The sequence below is a fragment of the Hyaena hyaena genome, unplaced genomic scaffold, assembly GCF_003009895.1.
Source record: "Hyaena hyaena isolate Hyena2069 unplaced genomic scaffold, ASM300989v1 scaffold_28, whole genome shotgun sequence".
In the NCBI taxonomy this organism is placed as follows: Eukaryota; Metazoa; Chordata; class Mammalia; order Carnivora; family Hyaenidae; genus Hyaena; species Hyaena hyaena.
In genome coordinates, this window is record NW_024080660.1 from 2,098,136 (window position 1) to 2,121,424 (window position 23,289).

Sequence of the window (23,289 nt, forward strand, 5' to 3'; positions counted from 1 at the left end):
AGCAAGCTTCACACTGTCAGTGCGGAGCCTGATGCAGGGCTCAAACCCATGAACCACGAAACCATGACTTGAACCAAAATCAAGAGTAGGATGCTTGGGGCACTTGGGTGTCTCAGTCAGTTGGGCATCTGACTCTTGGTTTTGGCTCAGGTCATGATCTCCCGGTTTCATTGGTTCAAGTCCCAGCCACATGGGGCTCTGAACTGACAGTATGTAGCCTGCTTGGGATTCTCTGACTCCCTGTCTCTCTGCCCCTTTCCCATTCACGTTGTCTCTGTCTCTCTCAAAATAAATAAACTTTAAAAAAGGGTAAACACTCTAAATTTTTGTTATCTAAAAATCTGTTTGCCTTCACTCTTGAATAATATTTTAGTATATATACAATTCTCAGTTGACACTCTTTTTTTCCCCTTCAGTATTTTGAAGATAATATCTCTGGCTTTCATTATTAATGAGAGCTCTGCTGCTGATCTAACTTACAACCCTCATTCTTTTAGAAGTAATCTGTCTTTTTTTTCTTTGGCTGTTCATAAGATCTTTTGTCTTGGGCTTGCTCAGCTTTACTAAAACATGCCTATATGTAGATTTTTCTGTTGTTTGGAATTTGTTGTGACTTTTAAGCCTATAAAATCATGATTTTCATCAATTCTAGAAGATTTCAAGCCATTATTTTGAAATATGCAAGCTGTGTTGCATTCTAAACATTAAAAAGTAAATAAATAATGAAAGTGATTTGGGGCAGAGGTAGGTTGTGTCTGCAGTCTTTTTTTTTTTTTTTACAGTCTTTTTTTTTTTTAAGTTTATTTATTTTGAGAGAGAGAAAGGGGGGGAGTAGGGAAGGGGCAGAGAGACAAGGAGAGAGGGAACCCAAAGCAGGCTCTATGCTGTCTGTGAAGAGCCAGATGCAGGGATCACTACCACCAACTGTGAGATCATGACCTGAGCTGAAATTAAAAGAGTCTGACACTTAACCGACTGACCCACTCAGTATCTTTGTAAAGTATCTGCAGTATCTTTCTATAGAGAAGAAGTCCTTCCTGAATCTGCTGTGAGTTGTTACAAATTCCATCTAGAGATAAATCAGACCCGGGAAGCCATGAAGGGAAGCAGAAATAGGAACAATGGGAATATTCACAGAAAGTTTTTAATGCTAAAAGGAGAAACAGAACTCCATAAATGTTTTCTCCCATGGCCACAGATAATAGATCCTCTTGCTCCAGCAATATTTAACTGTAAAGATAAGGGTTTGTGTCTCTCCCTTGGGTACCCATAACATAGTTTTCTTCCCAGAGAATAGCCCAGCACATGGAATTGTCATGACCTGGTTTGTTTGTTTTTTGGTCTGTCAGTTAAAATATGAGCTAGACTGTGAACACCACAAGGACTGGGACTGTGGCAGAGTTGTTAAAATTGTATTCCTAGTACCCAGCCTAATGGCTGGTGTATAGTAAATGCTCAACAAAAATGCACTGCATCAGAGAATGAATAATTTGGAGGCAGATATATTGAATGTCTAACAGTGACCAAGTACTGAGCTTAAAGCCACAGAAAAGTACTTTTCCAAAGTTTTTGGATTTCACTGACAAGTTAAGTTAAAACATGGACCTTATATGGGATTTTTAAAAACTAAACATTTCATAAAATAAAAGTTTAACACGGTTAACAGTAGGAAACACATACTATTTTTTATGAAAAATTTTTTTGAGTTTTATGAAAAACTCCCTGCATTGTCTTTAAAAATCTCATTTCCTACCTGATCCGTGAAAATATCGTCACTGACTGGCTCCTATTCACAGAAGGGCTATCGCAACCCCATTCATACAGAAGAGAAACAAAGTATAAAGTAGAGGCAACCCTGGTTCAACACAATCCGGGAAATAAAACTAACACACTGTGGACAGCCAAGCCGTTACGGTGTACCGTGCTGATTCACTATTCCGTGGCGGAAGAATGGAAAAATAGGTGTGCTTGGGGTCTCCTGGGATGAACCTTGATCTGGTGAGGAATTCTGTGTTCACCAAGTGTGCTTAGACAAATTACCCCCATTGAGTTCCCACAATTAACTCGTGAGATAGATATTACTACTATCTAATAGGTCCAGAAAGGGGCTTGGAGAGATTCATCTTTGTTAACAGTGATTTGCCCAAGATGACACACAGTCCTAATAATTGGTCGAGCTCAGAATGTGAGATCTTGAACTCTGACTCTTCCGATCCAGGGCTCAATCTACATTCTGCTACCTTCCTGGAAGATTAGGAAACTGAAACGTCAGCAGAGAAAGGTACTGCCAATCGGACTACTGTAACATCGCAGTACGATTTGGGCAAATGTGGACCAAATTATCCCGCTGTACCTTCTTTCCAAAGTCCAGAGGTACCTCGTATAAAGCTGGAAGAGTGGAGCCTTGGTGAGCAAGGGAGAGGTGTGTGGTCAGATCTCACGTTCTTGGAGAGGGGCGTGACCCAGCCCGGGTCTCCCTGGGGGCGTGGTCGGAGGGGCGGAGCCTGCAGCGGGGCAGGGCGCTGGAGGCGGGGCTTCCCGCTGCAGTCAGCGGAGCCGGTGGGATTCCCCGCGCTCGCTCAACGGCGCTGTGGGACCATGGCGAGCGACGGGGCTCCGAGCGGCTGCTGCGCGGCCCCGCGGCCGCTGCGCTCGGCGCAGGCGGTGGACGTGGCCTCGGCCTCCAATTTCCGGGCTTTCAAGATGCTGCACTTGCACCTGGACCTGCGGGCCGAGTTCGGGCCTCCGGGGCCCGGCCCGGGCAGCCGGAATTTGAGCGGCACCGCGGTCCTGGAGCTGTGCTGCCTGGCGCCCGAGGGCGCCACCGAGCTGCGGCTCGACTCGCACCCGTGCCTCGAGGTGACGGCGGCGGCGCTGCGGCGACAGCGGTCCGGCGCGGAGGAGCAGCCCACGGAGCCCGTGCCCTTCCGGACGCAGCCCTTCTCGCACTACGGCCAGGCCCTGTGCGTGGCCCTTCCGCAGCCCTGCCCGGCAGGCGAGCGCTTCCAAGTTCTGCTCACCTACCGCGTCGGGGAGGGGCCAGGGGTGAGTTCGCCCCCCTGCGCGGTCCCGCCGCCGGCCTCACCCGGCCCCTTCCTGCCCGCCCTTCCCGCCCTCCGAGCTGGCCTCCGGGCCGGCACTCACCCCCACCCCGGAAGAAAGGAGAAGATAGACGCTTCCGCCCCGCTGGAGAGGGGCCTCGGAGCGCCCCGGGGCACGCCTCGCGCCCTCGCGCCCGGAGCGCCCCGTCTTTCCAGGCTGCCCCGCTTTCCCTCCTGTGGCTTCAGGCCAGCCTCCGTGCTGCGCACCCTTCGTCCTTTCCACCCTTCCTGCCCCTCCTCCCTAGCGACTGTGGTGGCCTGTCCACGTTGTTTCCCCCTCATCACTCAGCCCTGGCTGGTCGCCAGGTCTGCCTGCAGAGGAAACCTTAGCCTAGGCGGCTTTCTGGATAACGAGCTATTTTTAAACCGAATTTACTGTTTCACGGGGCTTTGGGGCCTAGGTCCCTGATAACGAGCTACCCAGTTTTTTCCCTTTATGGCAGCCCTGGACAAGGCCGGCTAATTAGCCTGGATGCTGACTCAGCCCTTTGTTCCAAAGTGCTCTTGTAGTGCCTCCCTAGGCTGAACTAATCCCGAACCCCCATAGTTATTTATGTTTTCTTTTGCAAAGTTCTAGATTTGATTAAGGGAAGAATTTGAGTAGAGGTGAGAAATGCAATGAGGATGTACTAGGCTTTGTAATAACCTGGCCCTCTTGCTGTTGATGGGGGACAAATGGTATCAAAGGACGGATGGTCATGTGGCTTACATTTGTAAAAGTCACAAACTCCTTCACAGGCAGCCCTGAGATTGTGGTTGCTGCTAGTCTCTCCTTAGGGTGGCTTACAAGTTTCAGGGCAGGCTGCTGGCCTACAGACAGTTTACTTATCTAGCTAGCAGTTCCCTTTCACTCTTAGAGCTGGCTCAAAGGGCAGTTCTGTTTCCGTCTTTCTCTATTCAGGGAGTAAATGAACCTGTGGTAGAACTTGTTTAAAAAAGGAAAAGTCCAGGGGAGCCTGGGCGGCTCAGTGGGTTAAGCCTCTAACTTTGCTCAGGTTATGATCTCACTGTTCATGGGTTCGAGCCCCACATCGGGCTCTGTGCTAACTGCTAGCTCAGGGCCTGGAGCCTGTTTCAGATTCTGTACCTCCCTTTCTCTCTGACCCTCCTTTGCTCTCTCTCTCTCTCGGAAGTAAATAAAACATTTAAAAAAAATTTTTTTAAAGGAAAAGTCCAAAGCAATGCAAATTGACTTCTAAGGCAAAGGAAAAACCCTCCAAGGGCAACATAATATCTTTAATTGTGTTTGGTTGCTTTGTCATGTTCTGGTTTCTGGTTTGGGGCAGGAACTAGGAATTCAACAGAATAACTGGAAAAATTAAGCCCTCTCTGAACTTGCCTACTGGCACCTCAGATTAAACAACAAAAGGAGGGGATCCTGGGTGACTCAGTCGGTTGAGCAGCTGACTTCTTGATTTCTGCTCAGGTCATGATCTCATGGGCTGGTGAAACTGAGCCCCGCTTCCTGCCCCGTCTCTGACTCCTGCTCTGTGAGGAGAGAGTAGAGCCTGCCTAGGATTCTCTCTCTCTCTCTCTCTCTCTCTCTCTCTCCCCTCTTTCTCTCTCTGTCTTTCCCAATTTGGGTGCTTGTACTTGTGCGCTCTCTTTCTTTCCCTCTCCCAAAAATAAATAAGTGAACTTACAAAAAAAATCAAAAGGGGGGCGCCTGGGTGGCTTAGTCGGTTAAGCGTCCGACTTTCGCTTAGGTCATGATCTCGCAGTTCATGGGTTCGAGCCCCGTGTCGGGCTCTGTGCTGACTGCCAGCTCAGAGCCTGGAGCCTGTTTCAGTCTGCAACTCCCTCTCTCTCTGACCCTCCCCTGCTCACGCTGTCTCTCTCTCTCTCTCCTAGAAATAAATAAAAAACATTTAAAAAAAATCAAAAGGAAATAGCTTTCATAGAGACAGAACAGTAAAGATCCATACTTTACAAAGAACTGCCCTTTTCCCTGTGGAGGTCTGCATTAAAGGCATTTGTATGTATTCCTTCTCATTGCCACCATCCCAAGTGAGGACTATCACCTTAATCACTGTAGGTGGCAGCCTCTCCCTGACTTTGGACTCTTCAGACAAGTTCAAGAGTCCTTGTATTCCAGGCTCCTATTCTCTCCTCTGTGTTGTTCTAAACAAACAACAAAAAACCTTAACCAAAGGTGATGAATAAGAAATGATGGTATGGTGGAGGGGATGACCAGTATCTACTAAGATGTGCCAGGTACTAGGCTAGGAGTTTGACAGAAGTTAAATGCATTGTCTTTGTGTAAGTGCCTACTACAGTGCCTGGTGCCTGGTGAATGCAATGTGTTGGCTCTCCCTATCAACTCATTAAATTTCTTTCATTAACAGGATTTTTAAAAAGTTTAGATTAGCGAGACAAGTGAGCGGATAGTACAGAATTTCCGTATACCCCTCCACACAGTTTCCCCGCTTAGCACTTAGCGTTTTACAAGTATGATACCTTTGTTGCAATTAATGAACCAATACTGATACAGTATATTTAACTCAAGTTCATAGTCTTTTTCAGCTTTTCTTTGTTTTTACTTAGTATCTTTTTCTGTTCCAGGATCGCATCAAGAATACCATACCACAGTATATTAGCTATATTAGCTATCGTGTATCCTTAGGCTCCCCTTGGCTATGACAATTTCTCAGACTTTCCTTGTTTTTGATGGCCTTGACAGTTTTGAGGAGTATTGGCCAGATATATTGTAGGATGCTTCTCTGTTGGAATTTATCTGTTTTTCCCATGATCAGATTGGGGTTATTAAAAAATAAAAAAATTAAAAGTTTATTTTTTACAGCTGTTTTAGGTTCACAGCAACATTTAGTGGAGGGTCACAAAAGTAGAGTGCCGTGTTCATCACATCATAACGCGAGTACATAGTGTCACAATGATTTGTGACTGACTGGGGTTGACCTCACTCATCTGGCTAAAGTAGTGCTGGTTTCTCCAGTCCACAGAAATACCATGTGCTGGGGGCGCCTGGGTGGCTTAGTCGGTTAAGCGTCCGACTTTCGCTTAGGTCATGATCTCACAGTTCGTGGGTTCGAGCCCTGCGTCGGGCTCTGTGCTGACTGCCAGCTCAGAGCCTGGAGCCTGTTTCAGTCTGTGACTCCCTCTCTCTCTGACCGTCCCCTGCTCACGCTGTCTCTCTCTCTGTCTCTCTCCTAGAAATAAATAAAACATTAAAAAAAAAATTTAAAAAAAAAGAAATACCATGTGCTGTTTCTTTCTCCTTCTTTCCATCTGTACTATACTCTTTGGAAGGAGACTCATTAAAATCTTCACACACATACACACAAATCTCAAACAAAGAAAAAGCATCTCCATGTGGCGTCCTTATGCCTCTTAAAAGTAGGTCTCAGACACCTGTGTTCAAAGCCTTTCAAAGTGCACCTGCCGAGGCATGCCTCCCACCTCTGTCTCTGGAACCTACCACCAGCTCCCAGAGACCGTCCATCTGTGCCTTTCTTCATGTACTGTCCACCTGCTTAAGAATGTCTTCTCCTTTCCTTTCCAACCATCTCAGTCCTCCTCACCTTTCAGCCAGAAAAATTTGCTCCCTGGATTCACCTAATCCTTTTCTAAATTCTAAATGGCATTTAGTGCTGACCTATCCTCCCCCCCTCCACCCTCCAGAGTTATATCTATGTGGTAAGTGAACTTTTTGCTGTAGGCAAAAATTGGGTTTGTAATAACCATTCAGATTTGTTCTTGGTAAAAGGCTAACAGAAAACAAATGAAGAATTGTATATAGCCAGGGTGCCTCACTGGCTCAGTCAGTGGAATGTGTGACTCTTGATCTCAGGGTTGTAAGTTTGAGCCCCACATTGGGTACAGAGATTACTTAAAAATCTTTTTAAAAATTTTTAAAAAAAGAATTATATATAGCCAGTGTCTATAATATAAAATACATTTATTCTGAAAGAGTCAGTTTTAGTTTCAGGAATGGAGAACACTTTTTTTTAAGAAAATTTTTTTGTTTATTTTGAGAGTGAGAAAATGTGAGTGAGGGGAGGGGCAGAAAGAAGGAGAGAGAGAATCTCAAGTAGGCTTGGTGCCGTCAGCACAGAACCCAGTGCAGGACTTGAACTCACAAACCTTGAGATCATGACCTGAGCCGAAACCAAGAGTCTGCCACTTAATGGAGTGAGCCACCCAGACACCCTTGGAGAATACATATTAATCACAGACTCCTCCCATTTCACTTCTGCTTTTCTGTGTCTTCTATCACAAGTTCAACTACAGCTGCTTCCTTGTTTTTTTTTTCTAATGTTTATTTAATTTCAAGAGAGAGAAAGAACAGGAGCTGGGGGCGGGGTGGGGGGGAGCACACAGAGAGAGACACACACACACAGAATCCAAAGCAGGCTCCAGCCTCTGAGCTATCAGCACAGAGCCCTATGCAGGGCTCTAACTCACTGCGAGATCATGACCTGAGCCCAAGTTGGACGCTTAACTGATTGAGCCACCCAGGCACCCCTGTTCTGTTTTTTTGGATGAGAAACAACTACAGTGTGAAAGACTCAGAAGAGGAAGACAGTTTGCCATGGTCAGAGGCCATCTCTGGAATTCTTAACCAACTGAGCCACCCAGGTATCCAAGGCCGTGTCTGTAATTCTTGAGATGCCTAATGGGAAACAGTGAGGAATAGACCCTTTGTGGTGTTTCTTCCATGTGAAGCAGATACCATACCTTGGCATGGATTCCTGGGTGGATTAAATACACAGTAGGAGAGAGCTTCACAGTTAGGGCCAGATTGCTGGCAGAAGGACTGTAAGGATTCCCTAAAATTCTCCCATGCCAGCCAACTCATTTTCCCTGGCTGGACTGAGCTCACACAGGGGGTATCAGTTTTGAAATGGTCTTTTTATTCCTTTAGGTTTGCTGGCTGGCTCCGGAGCAGACCGCAGGAAAGAAGAAGCCTTTTGTCTACACCCAGGGCCAGGCTGTCCTAAACAGGGCCTTCTTCCCTTGCTTTGACACTCCTGCAGTGAAATGCACATATTCAGCTCTTATTGAGGTAAGAGGTCTAAGGTTAAGTGTACTTGCCCTTGGGGTTGAAAATATAACTCCAGATCTGTCTGGCCACATTGCAGCTGGTAAACTGTTATGCCTATCCAGTGGCATCTCTGCAGAATTCCTTCAAGTACAGAAATTTTATTTTTGTTAAATCTCATCAGCTCAGCACAAGTTTAGTGTCTTGAAACCTTTGTGTTCCCCAAGATGGGCTCCAGGTCATTGATGTCACCATGCAGGTTGCCCGCCGTGCTGCCCCTTAAGCTAATCAAAAGGAGACTCTGTCCAGGTAAAATCTCCTAAGCTTTCTCTGTTGCCAGGTCCCAGATGGCTTCACAGCTGTGATGAGTGCTAACACCTGGGAGAAGAGAGGTCCAAATAAGTTCTTCTTCCAGATGTGTCAGCCCATCCCCTCCTATCTGATAGCTTTGGCCATTGGAGATCTGGTTTCGGCGGAAGTTGGACCCAGGTAGGAGACAAAGACCCCCACAGGCAAGGTTGGACTGACCTCAAGCTGAGGGGGTCTCTGACCAGTGGCCCCAGGGCGATGGTCCCTGGGACAGTCTTGCGTCCTCTCTGATCTGCAGCCGAGAAGCGTGTGGTATGAATACAGCGGGAGAAAGTGCTCTTTTTCTCCCTTCCCTTCCTCCTTCCCTCTCTCCCTCCCGTTCTATAATCCTGCTGTCTGGAATGAGCTCATCAGACCTGCTAGTGGTAGCTGCTGTCCTGGGCCACCTTGTGGAGTGTGTTTCAGAAGATTGGCCGTTATTGAACTTTAAGTTCTGAGTTCCCTTCTAGCCATTGTATTTGCTTCATGATCTTTGTACTGAATCTCCCCATTTTATCTAGCATGTAATTCCTGGAAATATACAGCTGTGATGTCATTGTTTCCCTCTGGAGAAGAAAGTGGAAGCTCTTTTTTTGTCTGCTCCAGATGCATAAACCTGAACCCCTGGTGACAGAGAGACCTCTGTGAAGTTAGATGGGTTTCATGGATATAAGTAAGGATTTTGTAAGGTTTCCTGAAGAAGGAAACTTGCCCAGGAGTATAGGTTTTTTGGGGCCAGCACAGTGTAATCCTGATGTAAAATGATCCAAGGCTGGACAGTAAAGGTGTGGTGTGTTTCCTGGGTCTGCTCTCAGTTCCAGGAGGTGCTGGTGTCCTTGGCAGTATTGCACAAGCCTCAGACTTGGTAGCTGGGCTCAATTGTGCATCTTAGCCCCTGGGTTTCAGGGAGAATGATAATGGGATGCCCTTGGCCTCTGCTTCCAGCACACACACTCGAGACCACACTGGTCCTGAAAGACTAAGTCTCTTCCTTCATGAAGGGCTGTCCTCCCGACAGATAGGGCAGTGGCTAACCAAAGGAATGTCCACTTTGCAATTGACAGGAAAAGAGATAAGTAAAGGACTGTAGTTTTGTTATTATTATTTTCAATATGTTTATTTTTTAATGCTTTATTTTGAGAGAGAGAAAGAGAAAGAGCAAGCAGGAGAAGGACAGAGGAGAGAGAATCCCAAGCAGACTCTGCACTGTCAGCATAGAGCCCGACTCGAGGCCTCATCTCACGGACTACAAGATCCTGCCCTGAGCCGATACCAAGAGTCAGACGAGCTCAGTTGACTGAGCCTCTCAGGCACCCCTTAAAAGAATGTCATTTCAGAGACTTTACTCTTACTAGGGTTCTGTTAGTATGAGTATGAACTATTAATGAGAAATGAGGGAATAATGTATTCCAAACACACCGGAGAATGATGATTTTTTTTGAACCCTCTGTAATAAAATGACAAGAGAGTACCTCAATCCAGGGGATAGAATCCATGTAACTGGTAATAGTGACTCATTCCTTCCCCTGTTAGTCAGTCAACTAGTTCGTCTTTGCCGCACATCTGAGGGTCTTGTGAGGGTATGCAGGATGACAGGGTCTTCTAGCAAACTTTGCTACCCATCCCAGTCCCTGCTACCACAGGAGGCAAACCCTGGGCTGGAGAGATAGTGGGCATATTCCGGTCATCGCTTTTCCTATAACCCTTATATAACCTCACTGAGGGAGACCGTATTGTCTCCATCTTTCAGATAAGCCAACTGAGGCTTCAGGTAGAACTGCTTGCTCAACGTCACACCGTTAGCAGAGCCAGAATTCCATTCCAAGCGTTTCCATTGCACATCCAGTGCTCGTTGCACCAGACCACTGGTGATAAAAATTCCGGCTTGACTGAGAACATTCCAGTTTCTTCTGGCAGAAATCAATGTACTGGTGGGAGTATCCTGGATGTCCCCTGTCTAGCCTGACCTTAGCCTTCTTGTTGTAGCACACTGAAGTAGCCTGGGTTTAAGGGCTTTGCTAGTTGTGATATCCAAGCTGATCACAAAGCAGTTCCTTGAAGATTTTGACTCCTATGTCATCGTCTTTCCTCAGCCTGGTGCCGTCACATCATTTTTGGTGACTTTTTTCTCCATCTGGATTACTTGTCCCAACACCCCGGGTTGAAGGTGACTTCGGGGTTCCTTGACCTCCTCTCTCCAGGGAGCCTTCTCCACCTGATTCAGCCCCCCCACACTATGGGCACATGACAGTCTAAGTCCTGGCCATGGGCGTTATCATGTGCTGTGCTGTAATAGAAATTTTAAATACCTTCGCCTCATTTATTCTCTGACCCCACCCTCCGAACCTTCCAGCCCTCCGGTGGCCTCACTCCCACTATCTCTGCTTCTCAAGTGCCCGGAGGCCCTTCTTCCTGAAAGCTGTGCTTTTCTTCCCGGGCAGCCAGCGTCTCGTGACCCGGCCCCTCTTCTCTCCATGGCCCAGGTGTGGGGTTGATCACCTCTTACCAGCATCCCAGGCCACCTTGCGCGCTGTCCCGCTGCTGTAACTTCTAGCCCCAGGTCCTACCACCCCCTTTTCTCTTTCTTCTGTACCTGGGGGTCTGAGAGGAGAAGTAACACAGCTGTGCCTACTGATTCTTCTACACATTTCTGGGTTTTTTGGTGAAAAATTGGGGGAAAAAAAGTTGAAAGAGACAGGGCGCCTGGGTGGCTCAATCGGTTCAGCGTCCGACTTCGGCTCAGGTCATAATCTCATAGTTGGTGGGTTTGAGCCCTGTGTCAGGCTTTGTGCTGACAGCTCAGAGCCTGGAGCCTGTTTCAGATTCTGTGTCTCCCTCTCTCTCTGATCCTCCCCTGCTCACGCTCGTTGTCTCTCTCTCTCTCTCTCTCTCAGAAATAAATTAAAAAAAAAAAAAACCACACATTAAGAAAAATTTTAAAATAAATAAACATTTAAAAATTGCTTAAAAAGCCGAAATAGACATGTGGTTTCCCAGGAAAATATAACAAATGTAATCTTTAACTACAAACATGCTTTCAATATTGCTCAGCAGTCCTTTGATTTACCTTTCTAGCTCAGGGAGGTAAGGAAGGAAAGGGGAGAGGAGGGGAGGGGAAGGGAAAGGTAAGAGAAGATTTAAAGGAAGACTTTTCAGCTTTCCTATTCAAACACCAGACCTTACTACTTTATTGAAAATATTTAATTTCTCAAATATGGTTATGTCCACTTCCTGTTTTCCACATAAAAAGTCATCTTCATCTGCTTTCATCCCTCCCTCTTTTCCCTCTGGACTCTGGAAAGGGATCTCTTCTTCTGTTTAAGCCAAATCTCTTCTTCGGAATCATCATTGCTCCCCACCCCCACCAAATCCCGTGAGGCCTTGCTTCATTGTTTACCCCTTGCTCCTCAAATGTGTCGCCTTTCTCCCCTACCCCCCCCCAAACTGGCTTTTCCTTCCAACCCCTAACCATGTTTCTGTTTCTCCTAGCTCGAAAACAAAGCAAAACTCAAACTCCTTGACTCCACATTCCCTTCTAGCACGCTGCTTCTGCTTCCCTTCTTAGCCACGTTGCTTAGACGAGTGGTGTATATGCTCACCCAGCCCCCATTCACTGGCTGAACCCGTTGGAATCCAGCACCTTCCGGTGTCACTGCACAATAACTCCTATAGTAAGAGAGGCCCTGGCCTCAAGCTGGAGAGCACACTGGCCGCTCTTCAGTCCTTGTCTTCATGTCCTGCTCTCGTTCTTTTGCCTTTGCTCATCCTCCTCTGGCCTTCACGACACGATTCCGTCCTGGTTCCTGGACTCCTGGTTTGTCCCTTCTGGTCTCCTTTGTGGGTTCTGCTCTGCCCAACCCCACGCGTGCTGGTGTTGCCCAGGGTTGTCGATTAGACCCATTCTTCTACATCCTTTACTTGGGGATACTCACTGTTGTAATTTAAGGTATTTTCTGGGTACCACAGCTAGAGCCATCCCTTACGACTCAATCTGATAATACTACTTATTGGTAGAAAATGCTCTCATGGGGGCACCTGGGTGGCTCAGTCAGTTAAGTGTCCAACTTGGGCTCAGGTCACAATCTCATGGCTCATGAGTTCAAGCCCCGCATCAGGTCTCCTGAAAGTGGGGAGAAGGAAACCAGCGTTTATTGTATAAGCCATTGTATAAAGGGCTTTTATATGCTGTCTTATTTCATCTTTAACACTCGTTTTCCAGATGAGGGAACTGAGGCTCAGAGAGGTCAGTGATATTTGCAAGGTCACAGTCAGTGTTGGAGACATAAAATTCTAGCAGCGTGGGTTTGAGTCTGTCGCACAGGAGGCCACCACTTCCACGTACTCTGTGGATCTCATTTATCCATCTCTTGGAGCCACGCAGGCGATCTGATCGGCATCTCCTGTCTCCGCGGCTGGCCATGTCCCATTCACTTGGCTTGAATAGGAGACGGCCAGTTTTCAACAGGTGCTTGCAGGATCAGGTCTCCATGATAGGGCTCCAAACATCGTTCTGCTTTCTCTGTGCTTTTGTCTTTAGGAGCCGGGTGTGGGCTGAGCCCTGCCTGATCAAGAATGCCGAGGAGGAGTATAACGGGGTGATAGAAGACTTCCTGGCAACAGGAGAGAAACTTTTTGGACCCTACGTTTGGGGAAGGTGTGGTATCACATTGACTCTAATGTCTTTTTTTAAACTTGAGTCTCCAGATTCCCCTTATCTTCCTTCTGGTGCTGCTTCTTCTCCCTCTGTTTTCTAGAGCCAAGTTCCCACATCCCAAAAGGAAAGGAAAGAAAGGGGAGAAGGAGGAAGGGAGAAGCCAGGCCTCATTCATCATTGCTGAGGAGGGGACCCTGAGAGAAAGGCTATTGAAGTGATAAAAATGTGCCTTCCAGCCGCTAAGAGTGCAGATCAGGAAACACTGTCAGGGGACCTTTGTTGACTTACCTTTCCTGGTCACTAAAAGCAGCCACACACTCTCATTCTTTCCTTTGACAACTTCAGACATCAGCCTCCTCAGATGAAAGGCTCCATTAGGTCTCCATGACCCCAAGTGGACCGCCAGTGAGCTATGACAGAGCTGACTGTGCCCATCCCCTGGTGGGAAGGGGAATGGGGACCAGGTCTCAGGGAGCCGCCTCCACAAGAGCACAACCCGGGCAGAGGGAAGCCCCGGCGAGTTGGCCAGGGGCCTGAGGAACCTGGCCATCACCTCGGCACAGCGCCCAACGCTGTCCGCTGCCTGTTCAATGGCTGCGTCTGTCAGGACTGAGGGTCATGGCTGGGGAGGCAAGGCCTGTGTGTGACGTCCTGCTTTCTTGGCAGGTATGACCTGCTCTTCATGCCCCCATCCTTTCCATTTGGAGGAATGGAGAACCCTTGTCTGACCTTTGTCACCCCCTGCCTGCTAGCAGGGGACCGCTCCTTGGCCGATGTCATCATCCATGAGATCTCCCACAGTTGGTTTGGGAATCTGGTCACCAATGCCAACTGGGGTGAATTCTGGCTCAATGAAGGTTTCACCATGTATGCCCAGAGGAGGATCTCCACCGTCCTCTTTGGTAAGCCAGCTCTCGGGTGCCCTCCTTCTCCTAGAGGCCCAATTCCTTAGCCGGTGAGGCCAATGTGGTCTCATTTGGAGTTTCAGGACATAAGCGGGCATGAAGGGAGGAGGAGTAGTGCAGGAAGTTCTGGTGAGAGGCCACGGAGGGGCGGCTCTAGACAAATGTTCCTTCTAAGTGCATGATCCCCACTTTGTTGCGTGTCTCTACATCAGTAGGCACATTGGGAAAAGGGACTCTCACAGACTGCATGTTAACTGAATGAACTGATAGGGGACCTAACAGTGAAAGGACCCCCTCATCGAAGCTGAAGCCACACCTGATGCTCTGTTCTCCCAGCAGCTGGGCCGCCCCTGAGGAAGAGTTGCCCAGGGCTGTTCACCCAGATAGCTAACTATCTGGGTGAACTAATTTTATGAATTAACTAATTAAAATTAACAAATTTTATGAATGAATCAGGGGCGCCGGGCTGGCTCAATCAGAGCATACAAATCCTGATCTCGGGGTTGTGTGTTCAAGCCCCACGTTTGGTGTAGAGATTACTTAAAAATAAAATATTGAGAATAAGTAAATAAAAATAAAAAACTTTTGTGAATGAATCGTAAGACCATTATAATGGTACCTTCTATCGAACAGCTACATACCAGCTCTGTCCTAGGCACCTTATTAAAAATACATCATTTAAGGGGCACCTGGGTGGCTCAGTTGGTTAAGTGTCTGACTTCGGCTCAGGTCATGATCTCGCGGTTCATGGGTTTGAGCCCTGAGCCCTGGTCTCTGTGCTGACAGCTCAGAGCCTGGAGCCTGCTTCAGATTCTGTGTCTCCCTCTCTCTGTCCCTCCCTTGCTCACTCACTCTCTCTCTCTCTCTCTGAAAAATAAACATTAAAAAAAAATTTATTTTTAAAGTTTATTGTCAAGTTGGTTCCCAAATAACACCCAGTGCTCATCCCCACAAGTGCCCTCCTCCATGCCAATCACCCCCTTCCCCCCCACACCCATCAGCCCTTGGTTTGTTCTCGGCATTCAAGAGTTTCTCATGGTTTGCCTCCCTCCCTCTCCCCCACTATTTTTCCCCTTCTCCCCCATGGTCCTCCGTTAAGTTCCTACTAATCCTCCTATATGTGCAAACATATGGTAAAAAAATTTTTTTAATACATCATTTAATAATTTTACCATAGGCTGCTAAAAGAGATATTATTTCCATTTTATATATGAGTTCACTATGACTCAAAAAGTGTCAGAAATGTGCCCAAGCCACTTAGCAGGTGAGGACAGAACCCCAAATTGAGCCCAGGTGGGCTTTTAAAATCTTTTCTCAACATTGTCTCATTATCAAAAACCTGATGTAGATCAGATACTGTGAAAAAAAACATTTATATTTTTACTATTTCTCATCTAAATCTCTTTTGATGTACATGGGATAACAGTGCATTTATCCATAATCTTACTGTTCAGAGACAATGTAATATATACTTTCAAACATTTTTCTGTGCATATGTGTGAATCATCAGACCTTAAAACTGCCTTTTTCTTCTTTAACTTAATAAAGTTAAACATTTTCCCCAAGTCATTAAATTTTATAGCTGCATGGTATGGACATTTCTTAATTTATTTAACCAATCTCCAATTGTTAGGTTATTTTCAGTTTTCCCAGAATATTTTAACAAATATTTTTATATCTGACTGTTCACACATAACTCAGATGGTCTCATTAGAGATAAATTCCTCAATAGAGATAATTTCTGGATTATCTTTTTTTTAAATGTTTTATTTATTTTTGAGAGAGAGATAGAGACAGGATGAACAGGGGAGGGTCAGAGAGAGAGGGAGACACAGAATCTGAAGACAGGCTCCAGGCTCTGACCTAGCTGTCAGCACAGAGCCCAACGCAGGGCTCAAACCCACGAACCTGAGATCATGACCTGGGCTGAAGTCAGACGTTTAACCTACTGAGCCACCCAGGTGCCCTGGGATCTGACCATTTTAAAGGCTTGTTAGCACACATTGTCCATTGCCTCCGGGAAAGTTTGTGCAAATTTACACTTTCATCCAGAGTGTATAGAGCAAGAGCCTATTTGTGAATACCTTAATCAGCTGCTAAGAATCCTGCAAGCAAATATTATCACCCTCCACACAGATGAAGAAATTGAGGCTTAAAGAGGTTAGATCCCGTGTCAGAGCACCTTGTGAGTGTCAGAGGTGGCTGGTCCACAGCCTCGTCCCCTTCCCTCAACCATTCCCTCAGAACCAGAGGAGGTATAGAGACCCTTAGAAAAATTGTGTGTGGCTGTTTATCTTGTCTGACAGGAACAGTCAAATGAATATAATCTTTATTTTTATTTTTTAGTGGCTCACATCTTTTTTTTTTAAGTTTATTTATTTCAGAGAGAGAGAGAATGAGCAGGGGAGGGGTAGAGAGAGAGAAAGGGGGAGGGAGGGAGGGAGGGGGAGAGAGAGAGAGAGAGAGAGAGAGAGAGAGAGAGAGAGAGAGAGAGAATCCCAAGCAAGTCCCATGCTCAATGCAGGGCCCAACATAGGGCTTGATCTCACAACCATGAGATCCTGACCTGAGTCTGTATCAGGAGTTGGACACTTACCTGACTGACTGTCCCTTTAATCTGTTCTTTTTTTTTTTTTTTATTTGTTTATTTTTGAGTAAGCGGGGGAGGGGCAGAGACAGGGGGACAGAGGATCCAAAGCAGGCTCTGTGTGAACAGCAGAGATCTTGATGCGGGGTTCGAACCCATGAACCATGAAATCATGACCTGAGCCAAAGGCAGACACTTAATCAACTGAGTGAACCATCTAAGCATCCCCCTCTACAAACTTTTTATAGAAAATCAAATTAATATCTCTAGAAATAAAAATATATTGATAGGGAAAGGTAACAGAGGAAAAGGTGTGAGTTTCCCTCATCCTCATGTGCAGGGATGAGCTAACCAAGTCCTAGCTTAGGCCAAAGCAACAGGACCTAGGAGCTGAGTCAGGTTCTCTGTCGCTGACCCTTCTTGCCCTGGGATCCCCAGGAGGGTAAAGATATTAAGCCTCAGTTATCCATCATTGTTCTTGTGGCCACAAGGGGGCAGCAACCCTCTTCTCTCCAGAAAGTGTACTTGGACATGGTGTTAACCTTTCTTGAGACCTAAGGTTTCTGTTTGCCCCAGGCTCTGCGTACACCTGCTTAGAAGCTGCAACTGGGCGAGCTCTGCTTCGACAGCACATGGACATCACTGGCGAGGAAAACCCACTCAACAAGCTCCGAGTGAAGATTGAACCAGGTCCAGGAGGCTCTTCTGTCTGACTCTCCCTTCCCCTAAATTGAGCTTGGAGCCCCAAATTATTTTGAGCTTCGTGTTGACCAGCTTGAATACTCTCCTTGGGAAGGAGGAGCCCTCCAGAGCTCTTTGTAGCCATTCCCTGGCCTCTAGGCAGACTCAACCCAAGCCATTCCAGCCAGATGGGATTTCTTTCCAGTTTTGTGCAGTTACTAATGACTTTACCATTGCTCTGCATTTGTGCAGGCCCATATCATTTTATAGGCTCTCTGCCATTCATCTTCTATCAGGTCAGACTTGTGGTTTTGTGGATTAAGTGTTGGCCTTATTTTATGGATTATATGAGTGAGCACCCAACAAGTCAGATGACTTGTCCAAGGTCATGTGTCTTTATTTTCTAACATTTTTCCTTAGTCCCATGTGTGACTAATCTAAAACCTTTTTGTGCAATTTAAACTCACGTTCCTTGATGCCAGTGACCATGAAAATGAACTCCTTGTAGATTGGTAATTAGTTTATTTTGGTCCAGAACATTCGTAGAAATAACCAGCTGTTCTGGGAGGGGAGGTTGTGAGTGCAGGTGGTGACCAGCAGAAGAGGCACCGAGCCCTGTGCTCAGTCCTAGGAGTCAATGGAACCTGCTGGAGCAGAGCAATCCCAGGGATAAGGAAACATGCCAGTTCCCCTGGGAGGTTGCTGCTTTGTCCTCTTATTAGGTCCATAGTTAGTGACCCTTTAAGATCGACTTTGAAGTGGTTTGAGAGAGGCCAAGATGGATCTGGAAACATTCCTGGCCTTGCTGAACCTAGGGACACTGAATTCTGATCTCTTCCATAACTACTCTTTGACTGTGGACCTGGAGAAGAACAATGAAGGTGACAGGTTACAAGTGTCTGCTTTCTCTGCTAGGTGTCGACCCCGATGATACCTACAATGAGACCCCCTATGAGAAAGGCTTCTGCTTTGTCTCATACCTGGCCCACTTGGTGGGTGATCAGGATCAGTTTGACAATTTCCTTAAGGTATAGTCAACTTGGAGATGAGGGGTAAAGGAGGACATGCCGAGAAACCAGCTGGGCCAGAGTATGGGGGTAGAGGCAGGGGCCGGGGGGACAAGGGGGTTGGAGGAAAACCCAAGGAACAGAGGGACTCTGCTCCCCATGGGACCCAGAAGGGCTGAAAAGTACCTCCCTCCCTACAGGCCTATGTTAATGAATTCAAATTCCAAAGTATCTTAGCTGATGACTTTCTAGAATTCTACTTGGAATACTTCCCTGAGCTGAAGAAGAGGAGAGTGGATACCATTCCAGGTGAGCAGAGGTGCTGGCCTACAGGCTTCTAGAAGACAGTAGAGAATCATGGCTAATTTGCATCTGGGAAGATAAGCAGGGATGGGAAAGTGTTAAACCGAAGTCGAAGTCACGTAGTAAGTGGCAGACAGGGCTTGTTCTAAGAATGACTCTACTCTTGGCCTCATTTTCTCCACTTTGTTTCCTCCATCTCTCCTCTCTGGCCTCATTTTCCTCACACCTGCACACATACAACACACCTGCAGCCTGATCTCAGCTGGGGAGACACTGCTTCCTAAGAGTAGACTGTGGCCTGTCACGGATGAGGCAGCCCACCAGATGTACCCCTGCTTCATGCTGTGCTGACTCTGAATCAGTCCATCATTGGGCTAGTCAAGTCAGCTCCCCCCTGACAGCCGGGACAGGTCAGGCCTGGAGCACCTACTCTCTGCCCAGAGGCCCGCACTTCAAGGTCATGAGACTCTGTGGCTAATGAAAGTTAATAATTACTGAGTGCTTACTATGCACCAGGCAGCATGCTAGACTCGTAATGTGTATTTGCTTATTTAATCCTCGCCACTGCCAACTAAGGGCCTCCTACCCTGCCTTTTATCATTTTACAGATAAAACTGAGGCACAGAGAGGTGAAGTAACATGCCCTCGGCCTCCCAGCTAGTTAATGGCAGAGCGGAGATAGGAGCCCCGATAGCTTAGTCCTAGAGCCCAGGAGCTCCCACACCGTGCTGTTCTGGTCATCCGAAGGAGGACGTGAACTTGATTGACACTAGGAAAGCATCCACTTGGTTCTGACAGCACAGTGTTCATTTGGAGCAAAAACGAGAGTTGCAGTAGAAAAGGGGGCAGTCCAGTCTGACTCTAACAATCTAGGTCTCCATATAAGTGGACCTGACTGGAGCAGGTAGTTGTGTGCGGAAGTGACGTCAGGCGTTAGGGAAGTAGTTTGGGATGGACGGAGGTGGACAGGAGCTTGAGGTTTCATTGCTGCTGGAGCAAGTTGACCTTGATGCTGTCAGAGAATTCCGACAGTACCTTCTCTCCTTCTACCAAACAGGTTTTGAGTTTGATCGGTGGCTGAACACCCCTGGCTGGCCCCCCTACCTCCCTGACCTCTCCCCTGGGGACTCACTTATGAAGCCTGCTGATGAGCTGGCCCAGCTGTGGGTGACCAAGGAGCTGGACATGAAGGCCATTGAAGCTGTGAGCATTTCCACCTGGAAGACCTACCAGCTGGTTTACTTCCTCGATAAGATCCTCCAGAAATCCCCTCTGCCTCCCGGTAAGAAAAAATGGGATAAATCAGTCCGATAAATCAAGGTTCCTTGTGTACAGGGCTTTGTGTCAGGGGCTGGAGGGGGACTGGGAGGGAAGCAGTTGCAATGCCTGCCCCTAGGCGCCTGCCAGGTGTTAACAGGTGGATGCAACCTCTTCCCGAGGAACACATCACCAGACATCACCAGGTGACGTAAGTCCTACATGCAAATGCCTGGGGGAACAGAATAATAAAGCCTCTCATTCCCTGAGCCCCTGGGGTTTGTAGGTAATTCTCAGCTCTTTACATCTGAGGTCATTGAGTCCTCCTAACTACTGTGAGCCTAGCTGCTGCGGTTGTAAACCCCAACTAATGGAGAATGAACTTGAGCACAATTAGGTCACATGGCCAGTAACCACTGGAGCTGGGATTTGGAAGCTCTCAGCCAGTAATGCTATGTTGCTGCTCAGCCAGAAATAACAGCACCCAGGGGTGTTGTAAAGACAAAAAGTGAAAGCCGAGGTGACTGTTAGCAGTTGGTGGTGCCGGGAGGAAAAATGGGACGCGGGGTATCTTAGGGGGATACCTGTGCTTTATTCAGTGGACAGGCTGACAGCAGAAAGCCTGTAATTATATTAAGGGGAGTTTTAATGGAAGAGCCTTAAAAATTAAGGTAAATTTGAAAATAGGACATTACCATTTCAATATTTTTTTTTTTTATGTTTTATTTATTTCTAGGAGAGAGAGAGAGAGAGAGACAGCGTGAGCAGGGGAGGGTCGGAGAGAGAGGGAGTCACAGACTGAAACAGGTTCCAGGCTCTGAGCTGGCAGTCAGCACAGAGCCNCATAGTTTGGCTGTTGTAAATAATGTTGCAATAAACATAGATGTCCATGTCTCCCTTTGAATTAGTGTTTATACCGAGGGTCGCAGGGTAGTCTCATTCTCCCACTATTCTTTTTTTTTTTTAATTTTTTTTAACATTTATTCATTTTTGAGAGAGAGAGTCCAAGTAGGGGAGGGGCAGAGAGAGAGGGAGACACAGAATCCGAAGCAGACTCCTGGCTCTGAGCTGTCAGCACAGAGCCCGACGCGGGGCTCGAACCCACGAACCGCGAGATCATGACCTAAGCGAAAGTCGGACGCTTAACCGACTAAGCCACCCAGGCGCCTCAGGACATTACCCTTTCAGAGCATAAGATGAGCAGGATGAGCATAGAATGGGTGCTGGGAACCCGCTTGACATCATTCCCGGTGCCCCCGGAGTGCCCATGGACAGACACATGGTGTCTGCTGAGAATAGAGTTTGGCCTCTGGCACATGGCTCTGATGAAACAGCCATTAAAAACCCGGTTCCTCTTTTCAGGGAATGTGAAAAAACTGGGAGAAACTTACCCAAAGATCTCCAACTCCCAGAATGCGGAGCTCCGACTTCGATGGGGCCAGATCGTCATTAAGAATGACCACCAGGAGGATTTCTGGAAAGTGAAGGCATTCCTACAGAGCCAGGTAGGTGAGCCCCACCTCCTTGTCCCCCTCAAGGCACGCGGTGGGCTGCACAGCCTTACTGGCAGTGGTCCTGTGGGTAGAGCCTCGTTCTCTGCCCTTCTCCTGAGCAGAGGGGGGAGGGCGGGCGGGCAGGAAAGGACCCCCGCAGGGGCTCTGATCAGCAGTCTCATTCCTGAGTGTGGCTGGTGGAGGTGTTTGGGTGGGGGGGGCGGGCAGGGAGAAGCCTACAGGGTTGGGGACCTTTTTCCCAGATCACCTGGTGCGCCCTGAGGGGTAAACCCAGTCAGAGCTAACCCTAAACTGAGAACAAAGGTAAAGCGGGACTGGAGGGCTGGTCTTGCGGGGAGGAGCCGGAGGGGGAGGAGCCGGAGGACCGGAGAGAAGAGCAGAAGGGAAGCCCGTGACCTGGGAGGGCTCAGGCGGCAGCAGGAGCCTGCGCCGCTGGGGGCAGGTGGGGCTGGGTACAAAGTGGTGCCCCGATGCCCACACCTGTTTGTGATGGGAACTACGCTCCGTTCTGCAGGTGTTCTGGGCCCTCTGTGGGCCTCTCCAGGCCTCTGGAGCTCAGGAGCGTTGTGACGTGGCTGTCTCATGCTCCTGTGGACTTGACTTGTGGCTTTCCTTGTGCTTGACCACAGTTGGGCCTCACGTGGCCCTCAATTTTTATGTGCCATGGCCTTTGTTTCTGGCTCTTAGCTTGGTGGCTCAGCACTTACAGCCTCCTAGGTTTGGAGTCCCATGTGCCTGCCCTCCTCGTTTGCTTTGTTGTGTGTAGACCACCCTGTGCTCTCCCAGACTGTGAAGACTTAAGATCTTCCCTCCTGGATCTTTGGCCCCAGGAAAATGCCCTGCTCATTCCAGCACTGATGCCCGCATCCCTCCTGGCACCTGATGAGATGAGCTGCTAGAGCGGGGCTGGGGCCAGGGGCTGTGCGGACTCCTGGAGCAGCCTGCTTAGGCCGTGCATGTGTGTGCGTTTCTTGCAGGGGAAACAGAAGTACACCCTTCCGCTGTACCATGCAATGATGGGTGGCAGCGAGGTGGCCCAGAGCCTTGCCAAGGAGACCTTCACGGCCACCGCCCCCCAGCTCCACAGCAATGTTGTCAACTATGTCCAGCAGATCGTGGCACCCAAGGGCAGCTAGAGGCTCACGGGCATGGCCTCTGCCTCTTCAGAATACCGTTCCCGAATTCCGGTTCTCCGGTCAAATTCCTGAAGTTTACACACCCTTGGAAAAATCTGTTCACTGGCTTGGTGGCTGTGACTCCTGGGCCTTTGCTCTGGTGGGGACTTCTCTGGCCTGGGAAGTCCTGAGACCAGAGAACCTTCCACAGCTCTCAGTGCCAGCTGTGGTGCCGGCTGCCGGCTGTGGTGATGGGGCTTCTCCCCGCTCCCCACTCTCTGGGAAGATCAGAGAGGGTTTTCTGGTCCTTTCTCTTCCCTCCTCTTCCCTCTCCTTTTCTTTCCTTTTCTTTTCTGATTCTTGAAGTACTATGCAAAGGATTGCATTCTGGAAATTCTTTTTTTCCCCAGGTTTAATCTTTATTTTAATAAATCTTTTTAAGTGAAAAGTATTTAAGTCGGAGTTACAAGCCGAATGACTGAACTATCTGCTTCTGTACATGCCCTCTTTGGGCAAATGTTCTGAGAAGGTCACAGCGGGCGCCCCAAGGGGCTGACAGCGTTTCCCTGTCCGTAGGGAACCCCTAGGCTCAGGAGGTAGGGCTCCCACACTCCCAGAGATGGAAAAATACAGGGCAGTATGGCGGTAGCACGCCTGTAGCAAATGAACTTCATCCCAGCTCCCTGTGAAGGCAGCTAAATTCCCCACCTGTGGCCATTCCTGTTCCTCTGTTCCACTGCTTAGAAAATGTGTCACTTAGTGATTTTTCTCTGGCCTTCTCGCCATCCCTGGGGCTTCACTAGGCCTCCCCTGCTTCT

General features: G+C 48.0%; 1 protein-coding gene across 1 annotated transcript; it reads left to right on the forward strand.

Moving 5' to 3' along the window:
- The first annotated feature begins 2,544 nt into the window (after window positions 1–2,544).
- Window positions 2,545–22,922, forward strand: LOC120228913 (arginyl aminopeptidase). Its single transcript, XM_039227572.1, has 11 exons — window positions 2,545–3,045; window positions 7,984–8,124; window positions 8,441–8,589; window positions 12,986–13,102; window positions 13,769–14,004; window positions 17,171–17,284; window positions 18,191–18,303; window positions 18,483–18,591; window positions 19,643–19,867; window positions 21,205–21,347; window positions 22,334–22,922. Exons 1-11 carry the CDS (start codon window positions 2,599–2,601, stop codon window positions 22,490–22,492), a joined length of 1,953 nt encoding a protein of 650 aa, XP_039083503.1. The 5' UTR covers window positions 2,545–2,598; the 3' UTR covers window positions 22,493–22,922.
- The last annotated feature ends 367 nt before the right edge of the window (window positions 22,923–23,289 follow it).